The sequence below is a fragment of the Gracilinanus agilis genome, chromosome 2 (genome assembly GCF_016433145.1).
Source record: "Gracilinanus agilis isolate LMUSP501 chromosome 2, AgileGrace, whole genome shotgun sequence".
Taxonomy (NCBI): domain Eukaryota; kingdom Metazoa; phylum Chordata; class Mammalia; order Didelphimorphia; family Didelphidae; genus Gracilinanus; species Gracilinanus agilis.
Window position 1 is genome coordinate 632,097,906 of NC_058131.1, and position 25,119 is coordinate 632,123,024.

General features: G+C 36.4%; 1 protein-coding gene across 2 annotated transcripts; it reads left to right on the forward strand.

Moving 5' to 3' along the window:
* The first annotated feature begins 481 nt into the window (after window positions 1–481).
* On the forward strand, window positions 482–24,901 carry DENND10 (DENN domain containing 10). 2 transcript variants are annotated; one of them, XM_044665626.1, is made up of 10 exons: window positions 482–537; window positions 3,089–3,285; window positions 5,162–5,241; window positions 7,041–7,189; window positions 8,259–8,370; window positions 14,571–14,671; window positions 16,642–16,749; window positions 20,133–20,227; window positions 23,502–23,705; window positions 23,873–24,901. In XM_044665626.1, exons 1-9 carry the CDS (start codon window positions 483–485, stop codon window positions 23,676–23,678), a joined length of 1,074 nt encoding a protein of 357 aa, XP_044521561.1. In that variant the 5' UTR covers window position 482; the 3' UTR covers window positions 23,679–23,705; window positions 23,873–24,901. The 2 variants fall into 2 exon arrangements, with proteins under 2 accessions (XP_044521561.1, XP_044521560.1); XM_044665625.1 differs by having other exon boundaries at window positions 23,502–24,901.
* Window positions 24,902–25,119: the final 218 nt, after the last annotated feature.

The window sequence follows — 25,119 nt, forward strand, 5'->3', positions numbered from 1 at the left end:
GCAGCTGCAATGCTCTCCATCCCAAAGGGGGTCCAGTTAACTCTCCTAATCAAAAGCTTTCAAGGACTCCACGTGGATTACAGGGGGGGAGGAGGAAGGAAACGCAATAGAGAAACATAGTCTAAAGTCGAAAAGCATTTATTAAGTCCCTCGGATAAACATGGGTATACAAATAAAGATAAAAACCAAGTCCAATCCAGTTCCACTTCTCGAGGAGCTCTCTAAAGAGGGAGACAACAAAGCAAACAATTATGTATACAGCAGAGATATTCAGGATAAATTTGGGGGTGAGAGAAGGGGAAGAAGGGAAAAGGGAGAAAGGGGAGGGATAAGAGACAGAGGAGGAAGGGGAAGAGAAGAGGGGGCGGGAAGGAGAAAGGAGGTGAAGGGAGGAGGGGAAAGACAGGGAAGGAGGAGGAGGGCGGGGCGGGGCTCTAGGCGGGGCGGGGCTCGGATTCTGCGGGCGGAGGCGGTGGGGAAACATGGCCGCGGCGGAGGCGGCAGAGACTCAGCTGATGCTGGGAGTGGGTCTGATCGGTGAGCGCTGTGCGCCCCGCCCGCCCGCCGCGGGCTCCGCACCCCTGTCCCTTCTCCTCTCCCTTTCCTCCTCCCCTTCCTCTGGGACCTGCTCTCCTCTAGCTTCCCAGCGAGGTGCCCTGAGCAGGAGGCCGACACCCCCCCCCCCCCCACTCCGCCCCTTCGCCACCCGCGAGCCCTGGTGCTCCCTTCTCCCGCCCCCCCCTCCCCCCGCAGGGTCGGGCCCTCCGCTGCTCGGAGGGACCTATGCGAGGCGTATTGGGCGAATGGAAGGACTAGGGTACCTAAAGTGTTTTGAGCCCTCAGGGCCTTGGGACTACCGGGGAGGTAATCCCATCTAGGCAAGATTTAAAGGAATGTGTTTTGTTGGTACGGAAGGTCCCCTCCCCCCATTCATCTGCTAGTCTATGCACTGGCCGTAGATTGAATGAATGTGATTTTTCTGTAGCCTTGGGTCACCCAGCCAATCTTCTCCTTTAGCTATATGGAATTCATTAATTTCTCCCGGCCCCACCTCTCTGCCTCCCCTCCTTCCTCAACAACCTCTCTGCCCACGCCCCAAAATCTTTCCACCATAAGAATCATGTATTATGGGGAAAATATTTTTCTGTTTATGGTAGGCGCTATTATTATTATAATTTATAATTGTTTATAACTATTTACTACATACATGACCTTGGGCAAGTGACTCAAGCCCTTGATGGGCCTCAGTTTCTAAATTTGTAAAATGATGCACTCTGTCTAGATGACCTATGAGTTCCTTTCACCTCTGAATCTATGATTCTGGGAAGACTCCTTCCCGCTCCATTTGATAGGTCAAGATTTATAATAGGTATGAATGAATGGAATTTTCTGTCGCACCTGTTGTCAGCTTGTCACCACTAAGATTTTAAAATATTCTTATTCCTTGCAGTTTCCACCACCCCCCACCCAAAAAAAAAAAAAAAAAAAAAAGACCAGTTTGGGAATTGTGTGTGATAAAAATTGTTTTACTGAATTGGATTGCAGTTAAGTTGGAGAAGATATCTTTCCTCTCCCTAGTATTATTATTATTATTATTTTTAATTTTAAACCCTTAATTTCTGTGTATTGACTTACAGGTGGAAGAGTGGTAAGGGTAGGCAATGGAGGTCAAGTGACTTGCCCAGGGTCACACAGCTGGGAAGTGTCTGAGGCGGGATTTGAACCTAGGACCTCCAGTCTCTAGGCATGGCTCTCAATCCACTGAGCTACCTACCCAGCTGCCCCTTCCCTAGTATTATTACTAACCCACATTCGCTTAGTCTTTTACAAAGTGATTTCCTTAGTACCAGTGAAGTGGATATTGGCAGATATTATCATCCCCATTTTATAAAGGAAGAAACTAGTCACAGTACTACAAAGGGACGGAACCAAACCAAGACTTTGATCTCAAGTCTTCTAACTGCAGGACATTGATTCCTGTTCCCCACCCCCACTTTTGGGTTTTGTGCCAAAGAACTGAAGTGAATGGTTCCCCCTAGTCATACTGTGACTTTTTAAACTGAAACCCAAATCCGTTGGATTCCATGTTAATTTCTCAAGTTAAGCGCAAAACCACTTTCTGTGAAATTTGTGGTTTGTAGCATGTGTTGAAATCTGATTTCATCTGAAAATATTTATCAAAGATGGCACACGCAAAAATTAGAAGTTGACTTTGGGAACATTTTGAAGCCGTTTTTCTTGCATAAATGCAAGCAGTCATATCTCCTATATATCCCTGAAGTTTTTCGTAGAGATAGGGTATTTCCTTGATTGCAATTTGAGGATAAAATTGTTTGATTTGTCACTGAAATGTGAATATTATTCAATATGTTGATTGTAAGAGTATTTTATATTATTTATTGACATCTAGAAGTACAAATTATTTTTAAAATAAATTCACATATTTATTTTTGGCCTTGTGTATTTAAAAAATGTACAGGTTTTTTAAAATGTATTACCATTTTCTCATACTATTTTTACTGTCTAGGCCTAGGGAATGAAATCAGCTTTTATGTTGTCTTGAAGGGAAAAAAAAAGATAAATTGTAGCAAGGCACATTGGAAAGAATGCTTAAGTTAAAGGAACTAGTTAAAAGATTAACTAATCTAGTTAAAGGAACTAGATTCCTATTCTCACTCTTATTTACTATATGTGAGTATTGAGACAAATCATTTAACTTCTCTACATCTAATTTCCTCATCTATAAATGAGGTTGTACTAGGTATCCTCTGAGGTGTCTCTGAATCTATGATTCTAAGAAGAACCCCCATAATTAGAATGATTATTGATTTTAAAAAAACACTGCAACTTTTCAAATAAAGTATAGGATGTCAAATATAACTTTGGGGGGGGGGACCTTACATGGCAAATAACATAATGCTAGAGAGAAGATTTTTATAAAATGTCACTTTAACAACTTTGAATGGTACCTTAAATTTCTGTGTAAAGTGGATAGCAGACTATTGGGGTAAATTACTCTTAATTAACCAATCAATTTACTTCCTTGCTGCTGTTTGACATTCTCACAGTGAACATCTTTCCACCATAGAAAAAGACACAAATGGAGATACTCTGTGGGTATGGTGTTATCCTTCCACCACAGCTGAATTAAGGGATATGCTTTTAAGAAAATGCTGCCTCACAGATGAAAATCAACTCCTTCACACCTTTGTATATGGCCAGTATAGAAGATCATGGTTCTATGTCACAACAACTGAAGTTCCAGATTCTTCTGTTTTAAAAAAGGTAAGACTGAAAAGTAGATAGAAACCAAGCCTTTTATATTTAATTATAACATCGATGATAATAATAGGTAGCCATTATATAATGCTTTAAGGTTTGCAGAGTATTTTACAAATATTATCGTACTTAATCCTTGTAAGGTAGGTACTATTATTATCATCCCTATTTTAGAGATGAGAAAAGTGAGACAGACAGGTTAGGTGACTTGCCCAAGGTTACACAGGTAGTACGTATCTGACATAGTATTTGAACTCAGATCTTCCTGACTGCAAATTCAATATTCTATCCTATTTCCTAAATATAAAATTTGTCATGATATTTCATTAACAAAAATATTGCCACTTTTTAGATCAGAGAAACTCAGTATCTTATGGATATGATAGAAAAGATTCACAATGAGAATTTTTCTTTTTTTTTTTAGTGCCTAATACATAGTAGGCATTATACAAATGCTTATACCCTTCCCCCATTAATCATATACTTTTATTGTGCCTATTTGAAAAATTAGCATTTTTAATTATACATTTTCTCTTCTACATCAAAAAACCCTGACATTTAAAATTCATTCCCCCATCCCTCCATTCCTGTTACCAAAAGTTATCTTGAGGAAAACCAAAAAATGTTTCTGCCCTATGTAAATACATTTCTTTTTAGAAATAATGAGATTTGAACATTTTTTCAGATACAACAAAATTCATATTTCGTACTTTCCTGTTTGTGAAATTCCTATTTATAATATTTCTCCATGATCCCACGTATACATAAGAAAAGTACTAAATCACTTGGCATATTTTGTTTTAAACTTTGATGGCAACAGTAGCAGTAAAGCAGAGTAAATAGTCACTATAAACTATACTCATTTGAGAGGCTATACTGTTAGTTGACTGCCTTCAAAGTTAAGTTGGGCATCAGTCTGGCATTATAGGATCATAGATTGAGAGTTAGAAGGGAACTTAGAGGTCTGGTCCAGGACCCTTATTGACCAGAAAACTGAGGCCCAGAGAGGTGACTTGACTTGCCCAGAGTTCCACAAGTGTCTGAGCCTGGGTTTGAACCAAAATTTTCCTAACTTTAGCCACAATTGAAATGCCACTTCTAGAGGCACAAATTACTTTCTAACACCTTCATCTCCTATAGATTATGGATATATATATATATGTTTTTATTTAAAGGAATTTCAGTGTAAAAACCATAAATTGAGATTTATAGAGCCTTTTTTGTCAAGTAATGATGCTTCTTAAATATATTTATACAAAATATTTTATTTATTCATACTTTTAAATTGCAATAAAATCTGCTAAATTAAGAAATATGGGAAATTTATGTTTGTCAAATTAAAAAATACCAAGGTTTTAGCGCAGAGATTCTTGACCTTTTTAATTTTTTTAATCATGTATCCCTTTGGCAATCTGGGGAAGCCAATGGAGCCTTTTTCAGAATGATGTGTTTAATCATATAAAACAAAATATATGATTATCCAGGAAACCAATTATATTAATTGCAGCTATTGAAAACACATTTTTATGTGTTACATAAGGCTTATTGGAAATGGAAAATTATAAATTATTCTCACTTCACTCTGCATCAGTCTATATAAGTCTTCCTGGATTTCTCTAAAATAATTTCTTTCTTTATTTTTTATAGCATAAGAGTAAATATCCTAAGGTTCATGAAACTTTTTGAAGTGTGCTTGATGATATGGTATGATCATTTGAATATCATCATTTAGAATACAGCAAAGATCTGTGCTCTCTAAATACATTTGAGAATTTTGCTTGATGTCTCATGGTTTTAGCAAAAACAAAGTAGTCATAGTTGAAACAGTGATAATGAAACCTTGGTCTTTAAAAACCTGTATTTTTCTTTTTCTTTTGGACAGGTGACTCATTTTTCTATCGTTTTGACTGCCAAAGATTTTAACCCAGAGAAATATGCTGCCTTTACTAGGATATTGTGCAGGTCTGTATGAAAGTTAAATTTAATGCTAATCTGCAATTATGCACATATTGTAGGAAATTACACTCTGTAGCACAACAAGCCTTAGCAATGAAAAAACAAATTTCAGGCTTATCTCCCACACCTGTTTTTTAGTAGTCCTGCCTTGTCTTATAGTAGTAGGATATTAGTGATCTAAAATATGATAAAATCATCTTAAGGGAGAGCTGGAAGGGATAGTAGAGAGAATCTGATTCAAATCTTTCTCCCTCTTTTTTTTTTAAAAGGAAGAAATGGAGGTAGAATATAATGAATAGAGTGCTGAGGTGTCCTGAATTCAAATTTCACATCTCCTATGTATTAGTCATGTGATCAGGGGCAAATCATATTCCCTTTCAGATCCTCAATTTCCCTATAAAATGGGTGTGAGGATTCAGAAAGGGAATGTATGTATAGGGCTTTATTAATAAAATGCTGTATTAATGTCAGTTATCATTATTTAAGCCATAGATGTTGGAAAACATTTTCTTCAGTGTTAGTTTATTTCTTTTAAATATGAAATAATGAATATTTCTTAAATGATTGAGAATTGTGCAATGCCTTGGGGCCATAATTATGAAGACCTGTGTTTTCACAATATTGTAGCTCTAGAAAATGTAGAAGATTTGACCGAATGGGTATCAACTCCAGGATGTATCCCAGAACTTTAAAATATCATTAAGATATTGCTGTGAGAGCTATATATACTCTTATTTGCCTCTTTGTCTTGAAAATCATATATGGGACATTTTCTGAATATTCAAGGGATTCATTTAAATTGGGTCCCAGTTAGGTGATTTTTATGATAGTTGGCAAGAAAATACAATTAGAAGGTTAATTTTTAAATTTTGTTTTCCTTTCATTCTCTTCCCTATGTTGTCGTTTACAGTGTGGGGCTGACCCCAACTGCCAGATTCTTGGTATTTCCCAAAGAAAAAAAATTGGTCCCATTATTCAAAGGAAGAGACATTAGGAAGTGACTTACTCCAAATCTGTGATATAATTGCAGCAGAAAGTTGCTTGTCAGAATTTTTGGTAGTTTTGAATTGATAATTTGCCATTAAGCATTTATTACAAAGTTCAGAAGTTCATGTATGTGGCATTTATCAGTCTCTAATCTCTGTCAATAAATACGAGAGGATTCTGATTATGTGGTAGTCTAGGTATGGCAGTCTTAGCACTTTTTTTTGGAAAAATTTTTTAAAATATTTTTTCCTGTCAAAGGAAATTCTTATAACATTTAAGTGCCTGCTAAAGGGCAAGGTATCATTTTAGGCACTGCGGGCACTACCAAGATGAATAAGGCAATATCTGTCCTCAGTAGTTATAATACAAAATAGAATAAAGAAAAGGGCAGAGGAAAGATATTAGTAGTTGCTCTGAAGATACCCTTTGGGGGAGAGATCTTTTCTAGTTAGGAAATAGGGGAAGGTTTCAAGTAGAGATGAAATTTAAACTGGACCCTGAAGGTAGCACAGAGATAGAGGGGACATAGTTATTGTTTATAAGAACACAGACTTATGAATATGAGACTTAAAAGGAGGTGGGAGTGGGAAGGAAGCTCAGGGCATGAATTATGTTGTTTTCTAGAGTTTTCTGGGATCTATAGAGTTCTCATTCATGCCTAAACTGAAACCACCATCATATACAAGGATAAAATTCAATTAAAAGCAGGTGTTAAAGTCTTAATAAACTATTGGATGGTATCTAGAACAGATGCTGGTTTATTCTTTGCATGATTTATTCTTAACAAAAGGACAGCTATTCTTTCTTCTTCCTTATAGAATGTACCTAAAACATGGGAGTCCAGTTAAGATGATGGAAAGTTATATTGCAGTTCTTACAAAGGGGATATGTCAGAGTGAAGAAAATGGCTCTTTCCTTAGCAAAGATTTTGATGCCCGAAAGGCATACCTTGCAGGTTCCATCAAAGGTAAACTAAATGGAATATTTTGTATATTTTTCATGGCTCTTTTGTTATGTGAATATAACTTCACCAATTCATGAATTTCATGGCTTTTGGCTCCTTGTGGCTAACAACCTAAAATCCTTATCTTTTATTTTAAAAGTATTTTTAAATCACCCCATTCAGGGCCTCCGGAGATACTCTAAACCCATTATCTTCTAGGATTCCCTTGCTTCTTTCATTTCTACAGCTCTGTATCTTGCCTAAGGGCCTCTCTAATTCCCCCCTGTCCCAACTTTCTAACCTACTTTCCTATCTTTGCTCTCCCTGCTGTAAAACTCTAGAACCACAGAAAGCTAGTAAGTGATGGGGTTTAAAATTTCAGGAACACAGGGAACCATGAATGTTTGCCTGTGGAAGTCTTTAGGGCCAAAGTGTTCCCACAGGATCAGTCCTATGCAAACTTTTGAAATTGATAAAGATTGTTGCTACTCCTCCACCTCTCTTTGACACTTTTTGCCTAATCTTGTTTCTCTGTGACCATATTATTATATGAGCTATTCTCAGGTGCCTGACCATACTCTTAAATATTTAGTCCAATCATAATTTTACCCCTTACAGTTCCATTTCTTATTTCCTTCCTAAAATGTTAATATTATGTTTCTAAAGTGGACTGTTTCCCAGAAGTATTTTAGAAAGAACTTTTAAGGACCTAAAAGCTTTTTAAGATTGAAAGGAATGAAGCCATGGTGGTAGTATGACAGTCAGTGGAGTTGATATTTTTGTTTAGGAGGGCCTATCTTGATATCCTTTCAGATCACATAATACATACTTGCCACTCCTTCTGGTCCTGCATTATTTTGCATCACATATATGAGTTATCAGATGGACATATAATTATGTATAATCTAGTACAGATGTCTGTATGAATGTTTATGCATGCATATTTGCAAGATTTGTTTACTAATTTGTTCCCTATATTATAAGATAGAATAGCTTTACATGTATTTTTTTTAACAAGGCTGATTTTTTCCTAGTAAAATCTTTTATTTCCTTATGTTATTTTAATGTGATAAACTTAAATTTTTTTTAAAAGATGTGGTATCTCAATTTGGAATGGAAACTGTCATCTTATATACTGCTCTGATGCTAAAGAAGAGAATTGTGGTCTACCACCCTAGAATAGAAGCTGTCCAGGAGTTTACAAGGTATTTTACCCATGATTCAACATTTTAAAACAGATTGACAATAGTACTTTCCAGAATATTACTTGGGGCCTTTTTGTTATGTTTTTGGTGAATGTTTGGAATAAATGAAGTATGGAGAATAGTATTTGGAAGATCTTTACCAGGGTAGGGAGGGAGGGAGGGAGGGAGGAAGGAAGGAAGGAAGGAAGGAAAGGAGGAAGGGAGGGAGGGAGGAAAGGAGGGAGGAAGGAAAGAAGGAAAGAAAGAAGGAAGGAAAGAAGGAAAGAAAGAAAGAAGGTAGGATTTCTGCCTACATATAGAATTGGAAAGGACATTAGAGGGCATCTGTTACATTCCTCTTATTTTGTAGCAGAATAAATCATGGTCTAGAGAAGAGGAACAGGATAGCATGATTTAGTGGAAAGGACAGTGGGTTTGGAGTCAATAAATTAAGGTTTGCATCTAAGTCTGGTCCCTCACTAGCTATATGAATGTCATCAAGTCATTTAACTTCTAGGAACCTAAGTTTCCTTGACTATAAAATAGAGATAATAGTAATACGTAAAACACTTACTTCACATAGTTCTTCTGAGCAAAGTGCTATTTCCTCTAAAGATGCAGTTATGAACTTTTAAAATTCAATAGCTCAGATAAAAAACAATCACATTTGTGTTTGCCTTAAACATAGATGCCGAGAGCTTTCAATGATCTTAGGCAAAAGAAATAGCTTTAAAAGTGATTGCATAGGGGGCAACTGGATGGTTGAGTGGATTGAGAGCCAGGCCTAGAGATGGGAGGTCCTATTATGGCCTCAAACACTTCCTAGATGTGTGACCCTGGGAAAGTCACTTAACCTCCCTTTCCTAGCCCTTACCGCTCTTCTGCTTTGGAACGAATACATAGTATTGATTCTAAGATGGAAGGTAAAGGTTAAAAAAAAAAAGTGATTGCATAAAAGGAATTTTTTTAATATTTCTCCATTTAAAGGGAAATGACAGTAATAAAAATTTTACAATGCACTGACTTTTGAGAAGAAAAAATTGTCAAATGACCAACATAAAATAAGTAATCATTTAAATTTAAAACATTTTTAAAAGTTAATTCTTTTTTCTTCCTTTTGTAAATTTTGTTAATTATTTGTTGATTATTATACCTTTTTATTATTTTAAAAATTGATTTCTTTAAGTCAACAAAAATCTACTTTCTTCTTCACTCTTGAGAAAGAAAAAATAGAACCTCTGACATAAACATTTGTAGTCAAACAAAACCAATTTTTAATTTGTTGATTTCTAAAGAAATATTTCTTAATCTGCACTCTCATTCCATCACACTAAGTTACTCTTTAAGTGACTGGACTTGTTTAGCCTGTTTCATCATTAGTCTGGCATGGTAGTTGGTCATTGCATTGATCAAAAATTCCTAAGTCTTTCAAAGTTGTCATTACAGTATTGTTGTTACTGCATAATTATTCTCTTTGTTCTGCTCATGTCACTTTGGATCAGTTCAAAGAAGTGTTTCCAGGCTTCTTTGAAACTATCCCCTTTATAATTTCTTATAGCACAATATGATTCCATTACATTTATACACCATAACTCATTTAGCCATTCCCCAGTTGATAGACATATGGTCAGTTTCTTTGCCAATACAAAAAAAACTTCCAATTGTTTAAAAAAAATAATAACTTCCATATGCATTTTCATATATCTTTCGAGTTTGTTTTGCTTAGGATTAATCCTTCTCTTCATATGCTCTCTCTCTTACTGTGTACCTCTCTCCCATCTCTTTCCCTGTTCAGTGAAATATGTTTTTGTACCCAACTCTGTGTGCATGTGTATGTATATTTTTTCATTTTTACCAGTTTAGGTGAAACTAAAGTTTAACGATCAACTCATCCCCCCTACCTTCCTCCTTTTTTGTATAGTCTTCTACTTGTTCACCCTAAATATGTGATAGTTTTTTCCCATCCTATATTTCCTTTCCCTCCATATTGTCCCTCACTCCAGTGAATTCCTCTTCTTTCTTCCCATTCTTTTAAGATCACCAAAACATAACAGAACTACTCCCAGTCCTGTCTTGTTAGACTTCCTTCTATGTGATCCCTACTAATGGCAGAGTTCATAAGGGACACATGTATCATCTCTGTGCATTGGTATTATCCTTGTTTAGTCCCTTATGATTGCCTACTCATGTTTACTTCTTTGTGCTTCTCTTGATTCTCTGATATTTATTTTTCAATCAGAAATTTATTAAGCCCTTACTATGTGCTAAGAAGTGTTCTTAGTGTTCAGAATACAAAAAGAGACAAAAGGCAGCCTCCACTCTCAAGGAGCTCACAATCTAATGGGAGAGAGAACAAATATGTACAAACAAGCTATAGAGAGGGGAAAGATTGAAAGATGGATGGCATTAGAATTCTATGCAGCTCTTATCTTTTCATCAGGAATTCTTTGAAATCCTCTATTTCATTAAAGATACACACACACCCATCATATTGTATTCATTTTTCCTGGGTAAGTTATTCTTGGCTTTGAGGGTATACCTTTTGCCTTCTGTAATATTGTATTCCAGGCTTTCTCCTTCCTTATAGTAATGGTTGCCAAATCTTATGTGATCCTGACTATTTTTTCTTAGGACTTGAATTCTTTTTTTCTGGCTGTTTGAAGTATTTTTCTTTTGACCTTGAAGCTTTGAATTTTGGCTATGATGCTCCTGGGATTTTTCATATTGGAATTCCTTTTAGAAGCTGACTGATAGGTTCCTTCTATTTCAACTTTACCCTCTGGTTCAAAGAAATCTGGGTAGTTTTCTTTTAAGATTTTATAAAATTTGATGCTTGTGCTCTTTTTTTTGGTCACAGCTTTCAAGTAGGGATATTGAGTGTTCTATTATTCAAGGATCTTAGGGACAGCTCAAACTAGGTAGTTGAAGGCTTTTTTTTTTTTTTTTAACTTTAAACAATTTTATTACACAAAGGTCATCACATAATTGGATATTTCTCTACTTTGTACACAATTTTAATTATTCTTCGTCTGCCCAGAAAGGCTGCTTCTGAACTTTCCTTCTAGTGATGGCAAACACTAAAATTCTGATTTAACAGAATAGTAGTAAAAATGCCTCAGCTGGTTTAAGTTGAAAGCAGAACATTGGTACATGGATCTTGCACCCAATATTAGGAATGTACAAATGTCTTTATTCAAAAAATACAAAATAAATTATCTGTAGGCATGGATAATGACAGCAGTAAACCATTACATATTTTGTCAACTGAAACCAGTAACTGATGGTTTATAGTGATTTTCTTAAACATCAGCCTTTACTTCAGTCTTCTCTCCAACTGACTTCTCCAAAGTTATTGAAGAACACTGCCTTGAGTCTTGCTTACATCACAGATTAGTTGAAGGCTTTTGGTGCTCCCAAAATATTCTAATACAAGGTAAAGTCTAAATTCCATACTCCTGGTCTGAACTTTGCAAGTTCCCTACCTAGGTTTGCGTCTTAGCAGCATACCTCTGGACTTACTTCTGTTGATATATCAGTAGACTTAGCCACTTTCAGCCAGCTGGAAAGCTCTGCTGTTTCAGAGTCATAACTACTGGGTTTCCCTTTGGTCTAGGATTCCTGGACTGGTTTTTCCATTGCAGGCTTCAGGGTAGGCTGGACGATAGAATGGGTTAGAATTTGGATTAGAACCACACAGCTCTTTTTTGCTTCTGAATTTGCTTCTTGTTTCATTATATAGCCTAGGACTCCAATCACATCCTTTTCATGAATGGCTATCCCAAGGTCTAGCTGCCCTCCTCAGTTAGCCCTGGATTTGAGGACCAGTGACTAGCGCAGCTCTCCAGCTGTCTTTGGTTCCTGTATTGTGCACAAAGTTGGGTCTCTTGTGGTTGGATTCAGGATTGTCTTTTGTCCTTGTCCGCAGCCTTTCTCTGTGCTGGAATATTCCATGAAGACATTCCTTGTTAGATCCCATTCCTATTATTTATATACCTCTCTGTCTCCTTATAGCCTATCTAAACTGGAAAATGACTCACCGATTTTTTTCTCCCTTGGATTTCCTGATCATGATTCAGTTTGATGCATTTTACAAACCTGTTTGGAGGTGTGGAGTGGGGAGCTCTGATGTAATTCTTCCTCCTATTCTGTCATCTTGGCTTTGCCTCCACACCTTTTTTTAAATTAGTATTAAAGGCCTCCCATAGTAAATACAATTTGCTATGTTACTTCAAGATTTACTGTAAAATGAAAATTCAAATTGAGTTGCCCATAGTAAATCTGCTAGCAGAGAAGTTTAAAATTTTTTGTGATTTTAATCAGAGACAGAGGAGGAGTCTGATGACTTAAGTTTTGGTCTCACCTTATTCATTTAGCATTGTTCATTTATTAGGCATTCTGCAAATATTAAGTACCTACTATGTACCAAAGAGCACTATGCTAGCTCCTGGAGTGAGGGATATTCAGAATTCAAATAAGATGTATTTCCTGCCCTGATGAGACTTAATATATAGTGGGGAGTATAAATCACTAAAATGGTAGCCATGATGCTCAATATTATATGACAGCCATATTCCAGAGTACTAAAATGAAGTGCTATGTGATATCCAAGGGGAAAAATCATTATAGATGGAGGTGGGGTGATCACAGAAAGTTACCCTGAAGTGGTGCCCTATATTCTTTTATTTAAAGGATGAGTCAAAGGCAAATCATGGGGCTGGGAGAAACAATTATATTCCTGATATGGGGAACCGTGTGAACAAAGACAGGGACCTATGAGAACAGAGAGTCTTTGGGATTGGGGATGGCAAAGAGCAGTCTAGGCATTTAGAGGACAGAGAACATAGAGATGAGTAATATGAAATCAGGCCATGATGGGGATTAAGCCAAATTGTGGTGTGTCTTTAATGAGAGACCTAGGAACTTTTACTTTACCTAGTAAAGAACAGGAAGTTGCTAAAGATTTTTGAGAAGTGACATGGCTAGAGCTATTTGTTATATTACACAGTTCATTCACTTACCTGCTGTGTAATCTTGGATAAATTTCTTGCTCTCTGTGCTTCCATTTTCTAATCTAAAAATGAGAGAATTTGATTAGACCCAGAGATAGAAAGTGACTTGCTTGACCCACACAAATAATTACTCATAGAACCTAGATTAGAACTCAGTTTTCCAAATTTTCAGGCTACAGCTATTCCTTTGAAATGATATTCAAACTCCCACTTCCATACCTTCCTCTTCTTTTTTTTTAAACCCTTCTGTCTTAAAATCATTATTAAGTATCAGTTCCAAGGCAGAAGTGTGGTAAGAGCTAAACAAATGTTAAATGATTTGCCCAGGGTCACTTAGCTAGAAAGTGTCTGAGGCCAGATTTGAACCCAGGATCTCCTGTATCTAGACCCAGTCTCCATCCACTGAGCCATGTAGCTCCCTCTAAATGAGATAATTATTTATACACATTATGCTGTAAAATGACCTTCTTACTGAGTTTATTAAATTGAACCTCTTCAAATTGAGTATTTTTATAGTGTATATATCTTTTAAAATCTGTAAATTTCACAATACTTTTGAGACATAAAGTGATGGGTTTACTCTAGGTTGTATGTGGATGTACCAAGTGTTGTCAGTCTTACTGGCTGATGGGGATTTTTTTTTTTCATTTTTTAAAAAGGAAAGTTAGAGCACAATTAAAAAAATATAACAATTTGTCATTCAGTTATTTTAAAATGCCCCCCTTTATAAGTGAAACTGACTTAAGATATGAAGCTGATGTGACTGCCCTTTGATCAGTTTGTATTGACCCAACCACTCAATAGTTCTTTTGACTAAAAATAGCCAGAATAGGGCTGGGGAGTGAGGGGATATGTGATTGGGTGTGGTACTTAAGGGATCAGCCTGTAGCTGCACCAGAGGCTTACAAAGGAATGGAACCTAGAATGATGACCTCATTAGCACCATACTTTTACTGCATTAAGTTACTAAATGGAAAACTTAAGATGTTTTTGCTTTTGTAATTATAAAAGACTGAATGTTGAAAAACAAGCATTTTAATTTATAGGACAAAAGAAACACTCTTCAGAGTCTATAATTGAGGGCATTGGACTTAGATGACTTTTAAGGTTCCTTTCTACTCATGAGACGCTCCCTAAGGTGTCTTCCAGATTTCCTTTATGCTTGGCATCAAGGTTTTTAATTAATTCAAACTGTTGGTTTGATACCCACAGGACCCTACCTGCCTTGGTTTGGCATCGACAGGACTGGTCAATTCTTCATTCATATGTACACCTTAATACTGATGAATTGGAAGCACTGAAGACTTGCACAGGTACCAGTGATATTTGTAGTGATAAGAAAAAATGTTTAAACTAAAATTGAGGGATTATAACATAGGCTATCATTTGTTTCTTAATAAATTCAGTTTATTAAGGATTTTAACTTATTGATATATGTCAGGAGGTTGTCAAAGACTATTTAGTTTCTTTGGCCATTATTATTTTGTTTTAGCCAAATGTAAATATTTGCTTTTAGAGTCTTTATATCTCCTGACATTTGTGGTGAGCAAAAGACAAAATGACTCCGGAAATAAAGTTTTGAACTTCTTAGCATATCGATTTATTAAGCAGTGCATGCCAGTTGCCTGACAAATCAGGACCTGACCCATTCTTCATTTTAGGGCTAGAACACAAATACAGGAAGAGACAGATTTCTATGTATTAAAAACTGAATCAAATAAGACCAATTAATTAAAAGGAAACAGTACTACATTAGGCAATCTGATTTCTAATTGGTGGCAAGATTAGGGACTCTCCAAGTTGGGAGGGAGAGAGTGAACATTTACCACTCCCTGAATTCAGAAAAAGAGATGTCCCACTCCTCTCCAACTATCTGTAAACAATTAAAGACACATGGAAACAAGAACTGCTTGATCAGCCTGGGGCCAGTTTTCAGATAAGACATATAGGTTACTTGAGATGTACAATTATGAGAAAACTCTTTGCATCAGTCTTAGGATCTGACTGCATTTCTGGTCAACATAATGTAGGCCTTTGGTTAAGGGTCTCTCAACAGCAAGTAGAGGTGGTGGTGCAGTTTCCCAGGGCTTCATTCAAACAATGCAATAAGGTTTTCTTCCACCTCTCACAATTGAATAAAGTTTCCTCACCAGTACAGAAGTTGAACTGGACTCATGATTGAACAGACTGAGACACTGAGTTAGCTCCAGAATTAAGTCACAAGATGGAGTCAATGTGGTTCACTTAATTCCCAAAATAAACCACTTGCTCTTCTAAGCTCCTCAATTCCCTCATGTTCAAGGAAAGAATTAAATGTTATCTTTAAGATAAGGTTATTGGATATGTATGACTATTAATAATCAGATCATTGTTATAATCAGCATATGATTGTTATTACAATACTATATGACAACTTAAATTTGTATAAGACTTTAAGGCCCCCTTTTCACAGCAGCCTTGTGAGGAAGTCATTTCATTTCAACATGATTCTGTGGTTCTAATGGCTTCACCCTCCCTCACTGTGTGGTTTCATTGGCATATGGAATTCTAGTTAGGAAATAACAACTCCCAATGCAAGTCTACAACTCTTGCAATTTCTAGTCTTAAAGAGGGGCCTCAGGCATTGAAAGGTTCAGAATTACCCTAGTTTATTCTGCCAATATGTGTCAAAAACCTGAACCTAGCCCATCCTGCCTGAGGCTGACCGTCTATCCACCATGCCACACTTACTCAGGTGGCATTCTACATGAAATAATACTAGGTGACTAAAAAATAAATAAATACTGGATTCCAAAATCCAAAAACCTGCTGATGTTTAAAATTAAATTTGCTTTTAGAGTCTTTATATCTCCTGACATTTGTGGTGACCTGCCGAGGGGCAGCTGGGTAGCTCAGTGGATTGAGAGCCAGGCCTAGAGACGGGAGGTCCTAGGTTCAAATCTGACCTCAGACACTTCCCAGCTGTGTGACCCTGGGCAAGTCACATGACCCCTATTGCCTACCCTTACCACTCTTCTGCCTTGGAGCCAATACACAGCATTGACTCCAAGATGGAAGGTAAGGGTTAAAAAAAAAAAGAAAAGAAAAAAGACCTGCCACTGAGAGCTTATATTTGAATATTATTTCAAGAATGAAGAAATTTTAAAAGAAACAAAAAAACTTTATTTTCTCTTTCCACTGTCATAATTCCTGATATGAATAGTTGTGCATTATTTTAAATTGTTTTCTAATTACATTTTATTTTCGCAAAGCTCTGCCTTCTCTCTTGGTCTTTGTTGTATAGGTTATATTGCTGGATTTGTGGACCCAGAGGTGAGCAACAGACCCGATCTTTATGATGTATTTGTGAATCTGGCAGATAGTGAGATTACAGTTTCTCAACCTGCAAAAGGTTAGTTCTTTGTTTTGTAACTTTGTTAAGATAGAGCATGTGCTAAGAACAACTGTATCTTTCAGGCAGGTTCTGCAAGAAACAGTACTTTGGGAACTGGACAAGCTACTCTAGGTTCTGGAGACATTTTCATGTAACAACCTCCGTGAGATCCAAGAAGCTGGTGTCTTGCTCTCTCTCATTCTCCACGAAGGGACTCTGTCCCTCTGCTCCGGAGTGATGTATTCTCTCTGTACAGAGTCTCGTCCTGGGGCAAGCCTGGCCTCTAACATCAGGGGCTAGAAAACCTTTTGTCACAGTCTTTGGCCCCAGATACCCTACCTCTTATCGCCTTGGAAGCCTTACTTAAAGCTTCTGTTTTGAGTCATGTCTAGTGTCTTACTAGTTTTTCAGTCATGTCTAACTCTTCATGACTGCATTTGGGGTTTTCTTGGCAAAAACACTGGATTGATTTAGCATTTCCTTCTCCCGCTCATTTTACATATGAAGAAACTAAGGCAAACTGGGTTAAATGACTTGCCCAAGGTCACATATCTAGTAAGTGTCTGAGGCCAGATTTAGACTCAGGAATCTTTTTGACTCTAGGCTTTAGCACTCTATCCATGACACCAATTTTCTGGTTACTTGATGATTAAGTAGAAACATCTAATAAAACAAAATAAAATAAAATAAAGGTTTTGGTTTGTTAGGTTTTGGTTGGAGTTTTCTCTAGCAGCTTCTAAAGTAATTTCTTCTTGAAAAACTGTGGGTAATTGAAAGTCAGAAAAGAAAAAAACAACACTTGAGACCACTTGAGTTAGCGTATAACACCCATTTACTGGCAGCTGCCCAGTTCTATGAATTTGTTATCCCAGTCAGAGTCAACAGGACAATATTTTCTTAGAACTGTATTTGGAGTGAAATGCTAATGTTTAATGGTTAGAAGGTCAGAATATGTGGAACCAAAATGGATCTTATGGATCGTTACCTCCAGTTTTTAGGGGGCTTTTGTGCATTGATGGCACAGTGGGACCTCTTCAGGGCTGAGAATAAATATGTCTTTCATAACACTTGCCAGAAAGATAAATTTTAACATCATAAATTGTGCTTATAAAGCAGTAAGACTGATAACAGGAAGAACCCAGGGACAGTGTTTCATTGCTTTAGAGCCATACTCTATGAAGTAGCATTTGGGTTGGTTTTGTTTTAAGAAATATTGGCTTGGTTTTATAAAATTAAAAAAAAAACAACAGAAATAAAAGCAGTTTTTCTGTCGACAGCAAGCACATTTTTTCTTCTGTTATACATATGAAGTCAAGAAAAACATATTTCCATATTAGCCATTTTGTAAAAGCAAACACATAAAAACCCTCCAAGAAAAATAAGTAAAAAATATGCCTCAGTTTTCTCTGTGGAATTAGATAGCATTTTTCATTATGGGTCTTTTGGAATTGTTTCAGATCATTGTCTTGATCAGAGCAACTAAATCATAGTAGGTCATCATTACAGTGTGTACAATGTTCTCTTTGTTGTGTAAACTTCACTTTGTATCAGTTCATAGAAGACTTCCCAGGATGAAATCATCCTGCTCATCATTTCTTACAACATAATATTATTCCATCACAGTCTTATACCACAATTTATTCAGCTATTCCTCAGTTGAGGGACATACTCTTAATTTCCAATTCTGTCACCACAAAAAAGAACTGCTATAAATACTTTTGTACAAGTAGGTCTTTTTCCTTTTTCTTTGAGATTCAGACCTGGTAAGAGGTATTGCTAGGTCAAAGGGTGTGCGTAGTCCTTTGGGCATAGTTCCAAATTGTTCTGAAGAGAATGTTTGGACCAGTTCACAACTCCAACAGTACATTAGTGTACCTATTTTTCTACATTCTCTCCAGCATTTGTCCTTTTCTTTTTCTGTTGTTAGCCAATCCACTAAATATGAGGTGGTATCTCAGAATTGTTTTAATTTGCATTTCTCTAACCATTAGTGTTTTAGAGCATTTTTTCATATGACTGTTAATAACTTCGTTTTGTTTTTTTTTTGTTGTTCTTCTGAAAACTGTCTATTCATATCCTTTAACCACTTACAATTGAGGAATGGCTCCTATTTTTATAAATTTAGCACACTTCCCTATATATGAGAAATTATGCCTTTATCAAAGAAACTTACTATAAATCCCCCTCCTGAGTTTTTTGCTTTCCTTCTTTGGCTGCATCGGTTTTGTTTGTGCAAAAATCTTTTTAATTTCATGTGATTAAAATTATCCATGGGGGCAGCTGGGTAGCTCAGTGGATTGAGAGCCAGGCCTAGAGACGGGAGGTCCTAGGTTCAAATCCGGCCTCAGACACTTCCCAGCTGCGTGACCCTGGGCAAGTCACTTGACCCCCATTGCCTACCCTTACCACTCTTCCACCTATAAGTCAGTACACAGAAGTTAAGGGTTTAAAATTAAAAAAAAAAATTATCCAACTTATCTTTTGTGATTCTCACCATTTCTTGTTTGGTCATAAACTCTTACCTTATCCATAGATCTGACAGGTAAGTTTTTCCATACTCCCATAATTTACTCATGGTATTACCTTTTATATCTATATATTTTTTATATCTACCTTTTAGATCATTTATTTTTTTTAACTTTATCTTGACATATGGTGTGAGATAATTTTCTATGCCTAGTTTCTGCCGAACTATTTTCCAGTTTTCCCAGCAATTTTTTTGGTCAAATGGTGAGTTCTTTACCAAAAAGCATAAATCTTTGGGTTTGTCAAACACTAGATTATTGTGGCCATTTACTACTATGTTTTGTGTAACAAATCTATTCCACTGATCTACCACTCTTCTTAGCTATTAGCCAATTGTCTTCATGATAACTATTTTGTAATGGAGGTTAAAATCTCATACTGCTAGGCTGTCTTTTTCAGTGATTCCCTTGATATTTTCAATCCTTTTGTTCTTCTAGATGAATTTCATTATAATTTTTCTAGTTTTATAAAGTAATTCTTTGGTAGTTTGATGAATTGTCATTTTTATGTTGGCTGGGCCTACCCATGAGCAATGAATATTTCTCCAGGTTTAAGTCTGTCTTTATGTGAAAAGTGTTTTGTAATGGTGTTCATGTAGTTCCCGGGTTTGTAGCAAGCACATTAATTTTAAAGGACAACTAATTTGTATTTTGCTTTCTCCTTAATTTTGACATGGAACACATGGAATACCATTCTAGGTATTATTTTTCTGTGATGGCAGAGTCTTTGAGGTTGTTATTTGTGTTTGGAAAACTTCCTTAACTACCTGTTATGTTTATACACATAAAGGGCAATTATTTTATCATAAAATGTTCAGCCTTATTCTGCAAATTTCCAAATCTCTACCTGATGTTAATATTCTTGGTATATCACAGAAGCCATGACAATGGGGAAACTACACAAAGAAATTGGTCAATTAATTCTTCAGTCTGCAGAAGACCCAGAAAAGTCAGACAGTCAAGTCATTAAGGTAATTCTTTAATTCTCTAAATCATTCAATCCACAAACATTTTTTACCTTCTTATGACTTGCTAGGCAATGAAGAAGCAAAGGAAAAGGAGAAAGGCTGTTAAAACAGGTAAAAAGAGAATTAGAAGAGAGAACTGACACAAAGACCCAAAGAAGATTTTTTTTTCTGTTAAGAATGGAGCAAAGACCTCAGGTGAGAGGATAAGAGTAAGGGAAGTTATTTGTAGAGAGATGGAAGAGGTTTGGGACAACCATTGTGGACAGTAGGAAAGAGAAGATAGACAACAAACATTTATTATAAATACTTGTCATGTGCTAGGCACTCTGCTAAATGCTGAAGAGACAAAGAAAAGCAAAAACATGATCCCTGTCCTCAAGGATCTCACATTCTAATGAGGGAAACATTATGCAAAAATTGTACATAGAAGAGATATAGTGGAAGTGGAAGATAATCTCAGAGGGAAGACTCTAGTAGTGGGGAGGAAGTGGAGCCTGGGAAAGGCTTCTTGTAAAAGGTAGGATTTCAACTGAGTCTAGAAGGAAGCCAGGAGGTGAAGAAGAAGAAGGAAAACATTCCAGGCATGCAGCACAGTCCATGAAAAGACATAGAGTTGGGGCAACTCGGTGGCTCAGTGGATAGAGCACTAGGTCTGGAGATGGGAGGTCCTGGATTCAAATCTGGCCTCAGACACTTCCTTCCTGTGTGACCCTGCCCAAGTCACTTAACCCAGTTGTCTAGCTCTTATTGCTCTTCTGCCTTGGAACCCAACTTATCACTGATTCTAAGACAGAAGGTAAGGGTTTTTAGAAAAGTAAAAATAAAAAGCAAATAGAAGATTTTATATTTGGTCCTAGAAATAATCAAGAGCTATTGAATTTGTAATAGTTTAAAAAGGTCACCAAATTGTAATAATTAAAATTAAATTATGAGGCTGCCAGTAGGTTTATTACATAAAGCAGTGATAGTAAAGAGAAGGAAATGTAGGAAAAAAGTAGGGAGTAGTTTAGCTAACATACCCTAATTGCATTCTGAAGGAATGAAGTTCACCTTCAACCAAGGCTCCTTCAGGTCCATTCTCCAGTCAGAAACCCACGAGAGTCTTTTCAGCAAGAGTCACCAGAGTAAGCATCTCCCTTCAGCAAGAGTGTCACCAACGCAAGAATGTGAATATGAATCTGAATGCCCATCCAATTAGGAATGCCAGTGGGAATCCAAGTCTCCTTTTAGCAAGAGCCACCAGCGCCAGAGCCAGAGAGAATCTCCCTTCAAAATCGGAATGGGAATCAGAATGAGCTCAAGCCCCTTGGTCTCACCTTTATAAGCCATTTTCTCCACCCATTAGCTCCCCCGTGTCACACCTCAGGAACCAATCATAGTTCCTTAATTTGCCTGTCATGGACTGGTGGGGTAGTACATATGGAATCAGTTTCCCTTTTGGTTTCAACTTCCTTTCTCTGAGGACCTGTTTATACATCTCCATGGCAAATGGTGATTGATTACATCAAAACAAAGGGAGGGGAATTCCAGGTCCCTGGTTGATTTAAATTAAAACAAGGGGAGATGAATTCCTCTCTCACAGAGTTTAACAGATAGAGAAGTGGCATGGCTAACCCTGTGCTTTAGGAAAAACACTTTGGTGGCTGTGTGGCTGTGAGTGGGGAGAGATTTGGCTCAATGAAAACATGTACCAGGGTGGTAGCTATGTGAATAGAAGAGAGGATAGAGATGCTATGATAGTAGGATGAATGAAACCTGGCTTATTGTTTCAGTAAGACTGGATATGGAGGGTGAGCGGTTCTGACTTTGGATGACTAGGAGGTTGATGATGAAACCTTCAAGGTGAATAAGGAAGTTCAGAAAAGGGGAGTTTTGGAACAAAGCATTGCATCTTAAAATGGTATTAACCACTCTAGTATTTTTTGCCACATACTTAATGCCTTTCCAAATTATCTTCACAATGTGCACCAAACATTTACTTGTCTGTGTACATGTTTGTACACCTGCACCCCAATCCCCCGAGAGTATAAGCTCCTGGAGGGCAGGAACTATGTCATGGCGTTTGACTTTGTATTCCCAGCATATAGCACAGCACCTTGCCCAATGGAAGTTTTTAATAAATACTTGTTTCATAACATGATGAACACTTGTGATATTGGAAATTTGAGAATCCTTGAACTGATTTTGAGGTCCCTGATATAAACTTCCTGTGGATGTTTAGAGGACTTGAAAACTACATTTCCCATGATTCCTCTTACGTAATACAGGTGGGCAGGAAGTGTGGTTATGTAGACAGGTATAAAGTCTCTTAACTTGATTGGGATGCTCTCTTTCCTACGAAGCAGCTAGGGTGAAGGTATGGCGGGCATTTAGAATTTGATCTTAGCAGGCACATGGCTTTCTTAATTACCAATATAGATTACAATAAACCCGTAATATTTTTAAATATACCCTTCTATATCAATTTTATCTGTAACACAGGGAAATATGTATATCATAAGATATTTACAACCTATATACAAGTCTGCTTTCTTGGGGAGGGAAGGGAAAAAAAGTTATTAGTTTCTTGTTGATTAGGAGGGTTTTGAAAAGAAGTAGAGTTAATGATAATCATATCAAGAAAGAGAAAAGAACATTGATGAATCATTTAAAAATATAAATGAGAGCAAAAGAAAATGCAGAATGAGACTCAAGACAAGCAAAGCAGTGTTGGAACTACTATGTTAAATTTGGAATATTTTGTTTTTAAAAGCTATATTCTATAGAGTCACAATTTCATATGTGGGCCCTTTTTTCTGTTCTTTGAATGTGGAAATGTTCATACTTAATGTTTATCAGGTTCATAATAATAAAAGAGAAAACCTAAAAATAAACAAATAAATAAATACTGGTGGAAATGCTCAAGTAACAGGACCTGGAGCTTGACTTTATAGAGCTCTAAAGTGGTCCACAGTCTAAAGAGAAAACCCTTTAATTCTATTCAGTGCTAATCACTCTAAATAGATTTAATTCTTTTCATGCAAACACACAGTCACAGACATACATACGCAGCCCTCCAAGCACCCACACATACATAAATCCCAATCATGCACACACACACCTCACACATATACATATATCCCAAGAGAATACATATATGCCCACAGGTGCATGCACACATACACCAACCACCTATGCACACCCACTATCCTCCAAAGTTTTCTCCCAGTTATTAACTTTGATTAAGAATTTGGGTCTCAGATTTTCAATTCTAACATACACATTTCTTCTGTTAAAGGATATTTCACTTAAAACAAGAGAAATCTTGACCAATCTGGCATCATTTGCAGAAGTTTCTGATGATGGAGAGAAACCAAAGCTCAGCTTTGAGACTCTGAAACAAAAACGATTTCCACCAGCTACAGAAAACTTTCTGTGTCATCTTGCAGCTGCTGAACAAATGCTTAAGATCTGATTCCGTGATAGATGTGTCTAGCTGGGGGTCAGTATAAAGTTCTTCTTCACTATTATGGTCCACTAATATCAAATTCTAACAGTAGCAAAGGAAAAAAATGATATTTTTAATGATTCATTTGAAAGTTTTGACATTTGATTTTTAATACACTGATGCACCTCTGGAAACTCTTCTCATTTTCTCTTTTCTCACAGTTTTATAAAGTCAGTGGAGTTGAACAAAATGATGTCACTACCACAAATAATGTTACAAAAACAACTGGGATCCTAGCATAAGAACAAAACTAACAGATGCATTTCAAAGTTACAGAAAACCCAAAAGCCTTCAGTTTAGTACTGCAAAAACCGTCCACTTTGTTTCATTCCATAGCCATAATAATAGTAATTGTTTATTTTCAGTAAGCAGCCTGAAATTTTGCTTTGTAATCTTCTGCGAAGAACTTGAATTCCTCATGAGGAACTCTACTTTCTGAGCCAGACAACAGAATTTTCTGCAGAATTGTCTCAAAGATCCTTAAAAAGGCACTGCAGGAGCACTTTCTTGTATAAAAGTTTGTTTTCTTGGCCTTTGAACATTTTGCTTGTATTATGTGGAGTTTGCAGAGATTTTATACTTAGGAGTAGACAACTTTAATAGTTCATATTTATACAATTGCTGAATTAAGCATCTGGCATCCTAAAGCCATCAATAAATTTCAAGTTAACTTGTACTAGAAATACTCATACTCCTGAGGGATGGAGGAAAAGATTATCTGTATATCATATATATATGTCTGTGTGTCCAAAAACACTTTCACAGTCAATAAAGGAGTGTGAGAATCACCTCTTCGCTAGAGCCAAAACTTAAGGAGCAATTTTATGGACTTCATTATTGGTAATTTGGTTATATGGAAAATTAAGTATCCTTGTTCATTACTATTTTTTTTGATAACTGGAAAAAAATTTTAAATGTTCAAGTTAGCATGAATGCCAGTTATTTGTTTAATCTGGTCATGTATTTGCTTTTTATTAACATAGCACTGACATCTTAAAAATTCTTGCCAAGAAATAGACTCAGTCAAGAATTTAGTTAACAGTTCCTTTCACTTTCTTCTGTTAGGTGTTAAAAGGCTCTTAATCAAACATTTCTTTGTTTTTCATTTTAGTCTTTAAATTGAGAGGATGTTTACTAAGGGCAACCAAGTGAAAATTAAACCTGCACTTTATAAAAATGAATAGCATGAATAACATGTTTATTTTGTGTCTATTTTGTTTTGAGTCCAATTTGCTACTTTTCAGAGTTTTAAAACTACAGATTCATTATATTATTAAATGCATTTATTTTTGATACTTGATAAAGATTTGGGTAGTCAAAATCTATCTTCCCTTTCATTTATTATTAACGACCAACAAAATATGGCATCTAGAGCAGAATTATTGAAAAATTGCAACCAGTAAGCAAA

Bases quoted from the DNA above. Each gene is read 5' to 3' on its own strand.
- DENND10 (XM_044665625.1), top strand. From the start codon at position 483: ATGGCCGCGGCGGAGGCGGCAGAGACTCAGCTGATGCTGGGAGTGGGT. The intron at 8,371-14,570 runs GTATTTTACCCA...TGATACCCACAG, and splicing joins GCTGTCCAGGAGTTTACAAG to GACCCTACCTGCCTTGGTTT. The intron at 14,672-16,641 runs GTACCAGTGATA...TTTGTTGTATAG, and splicing joins AGCACTGAAGACTTGCACAG to GTTATATTGCTGGATTTGTG.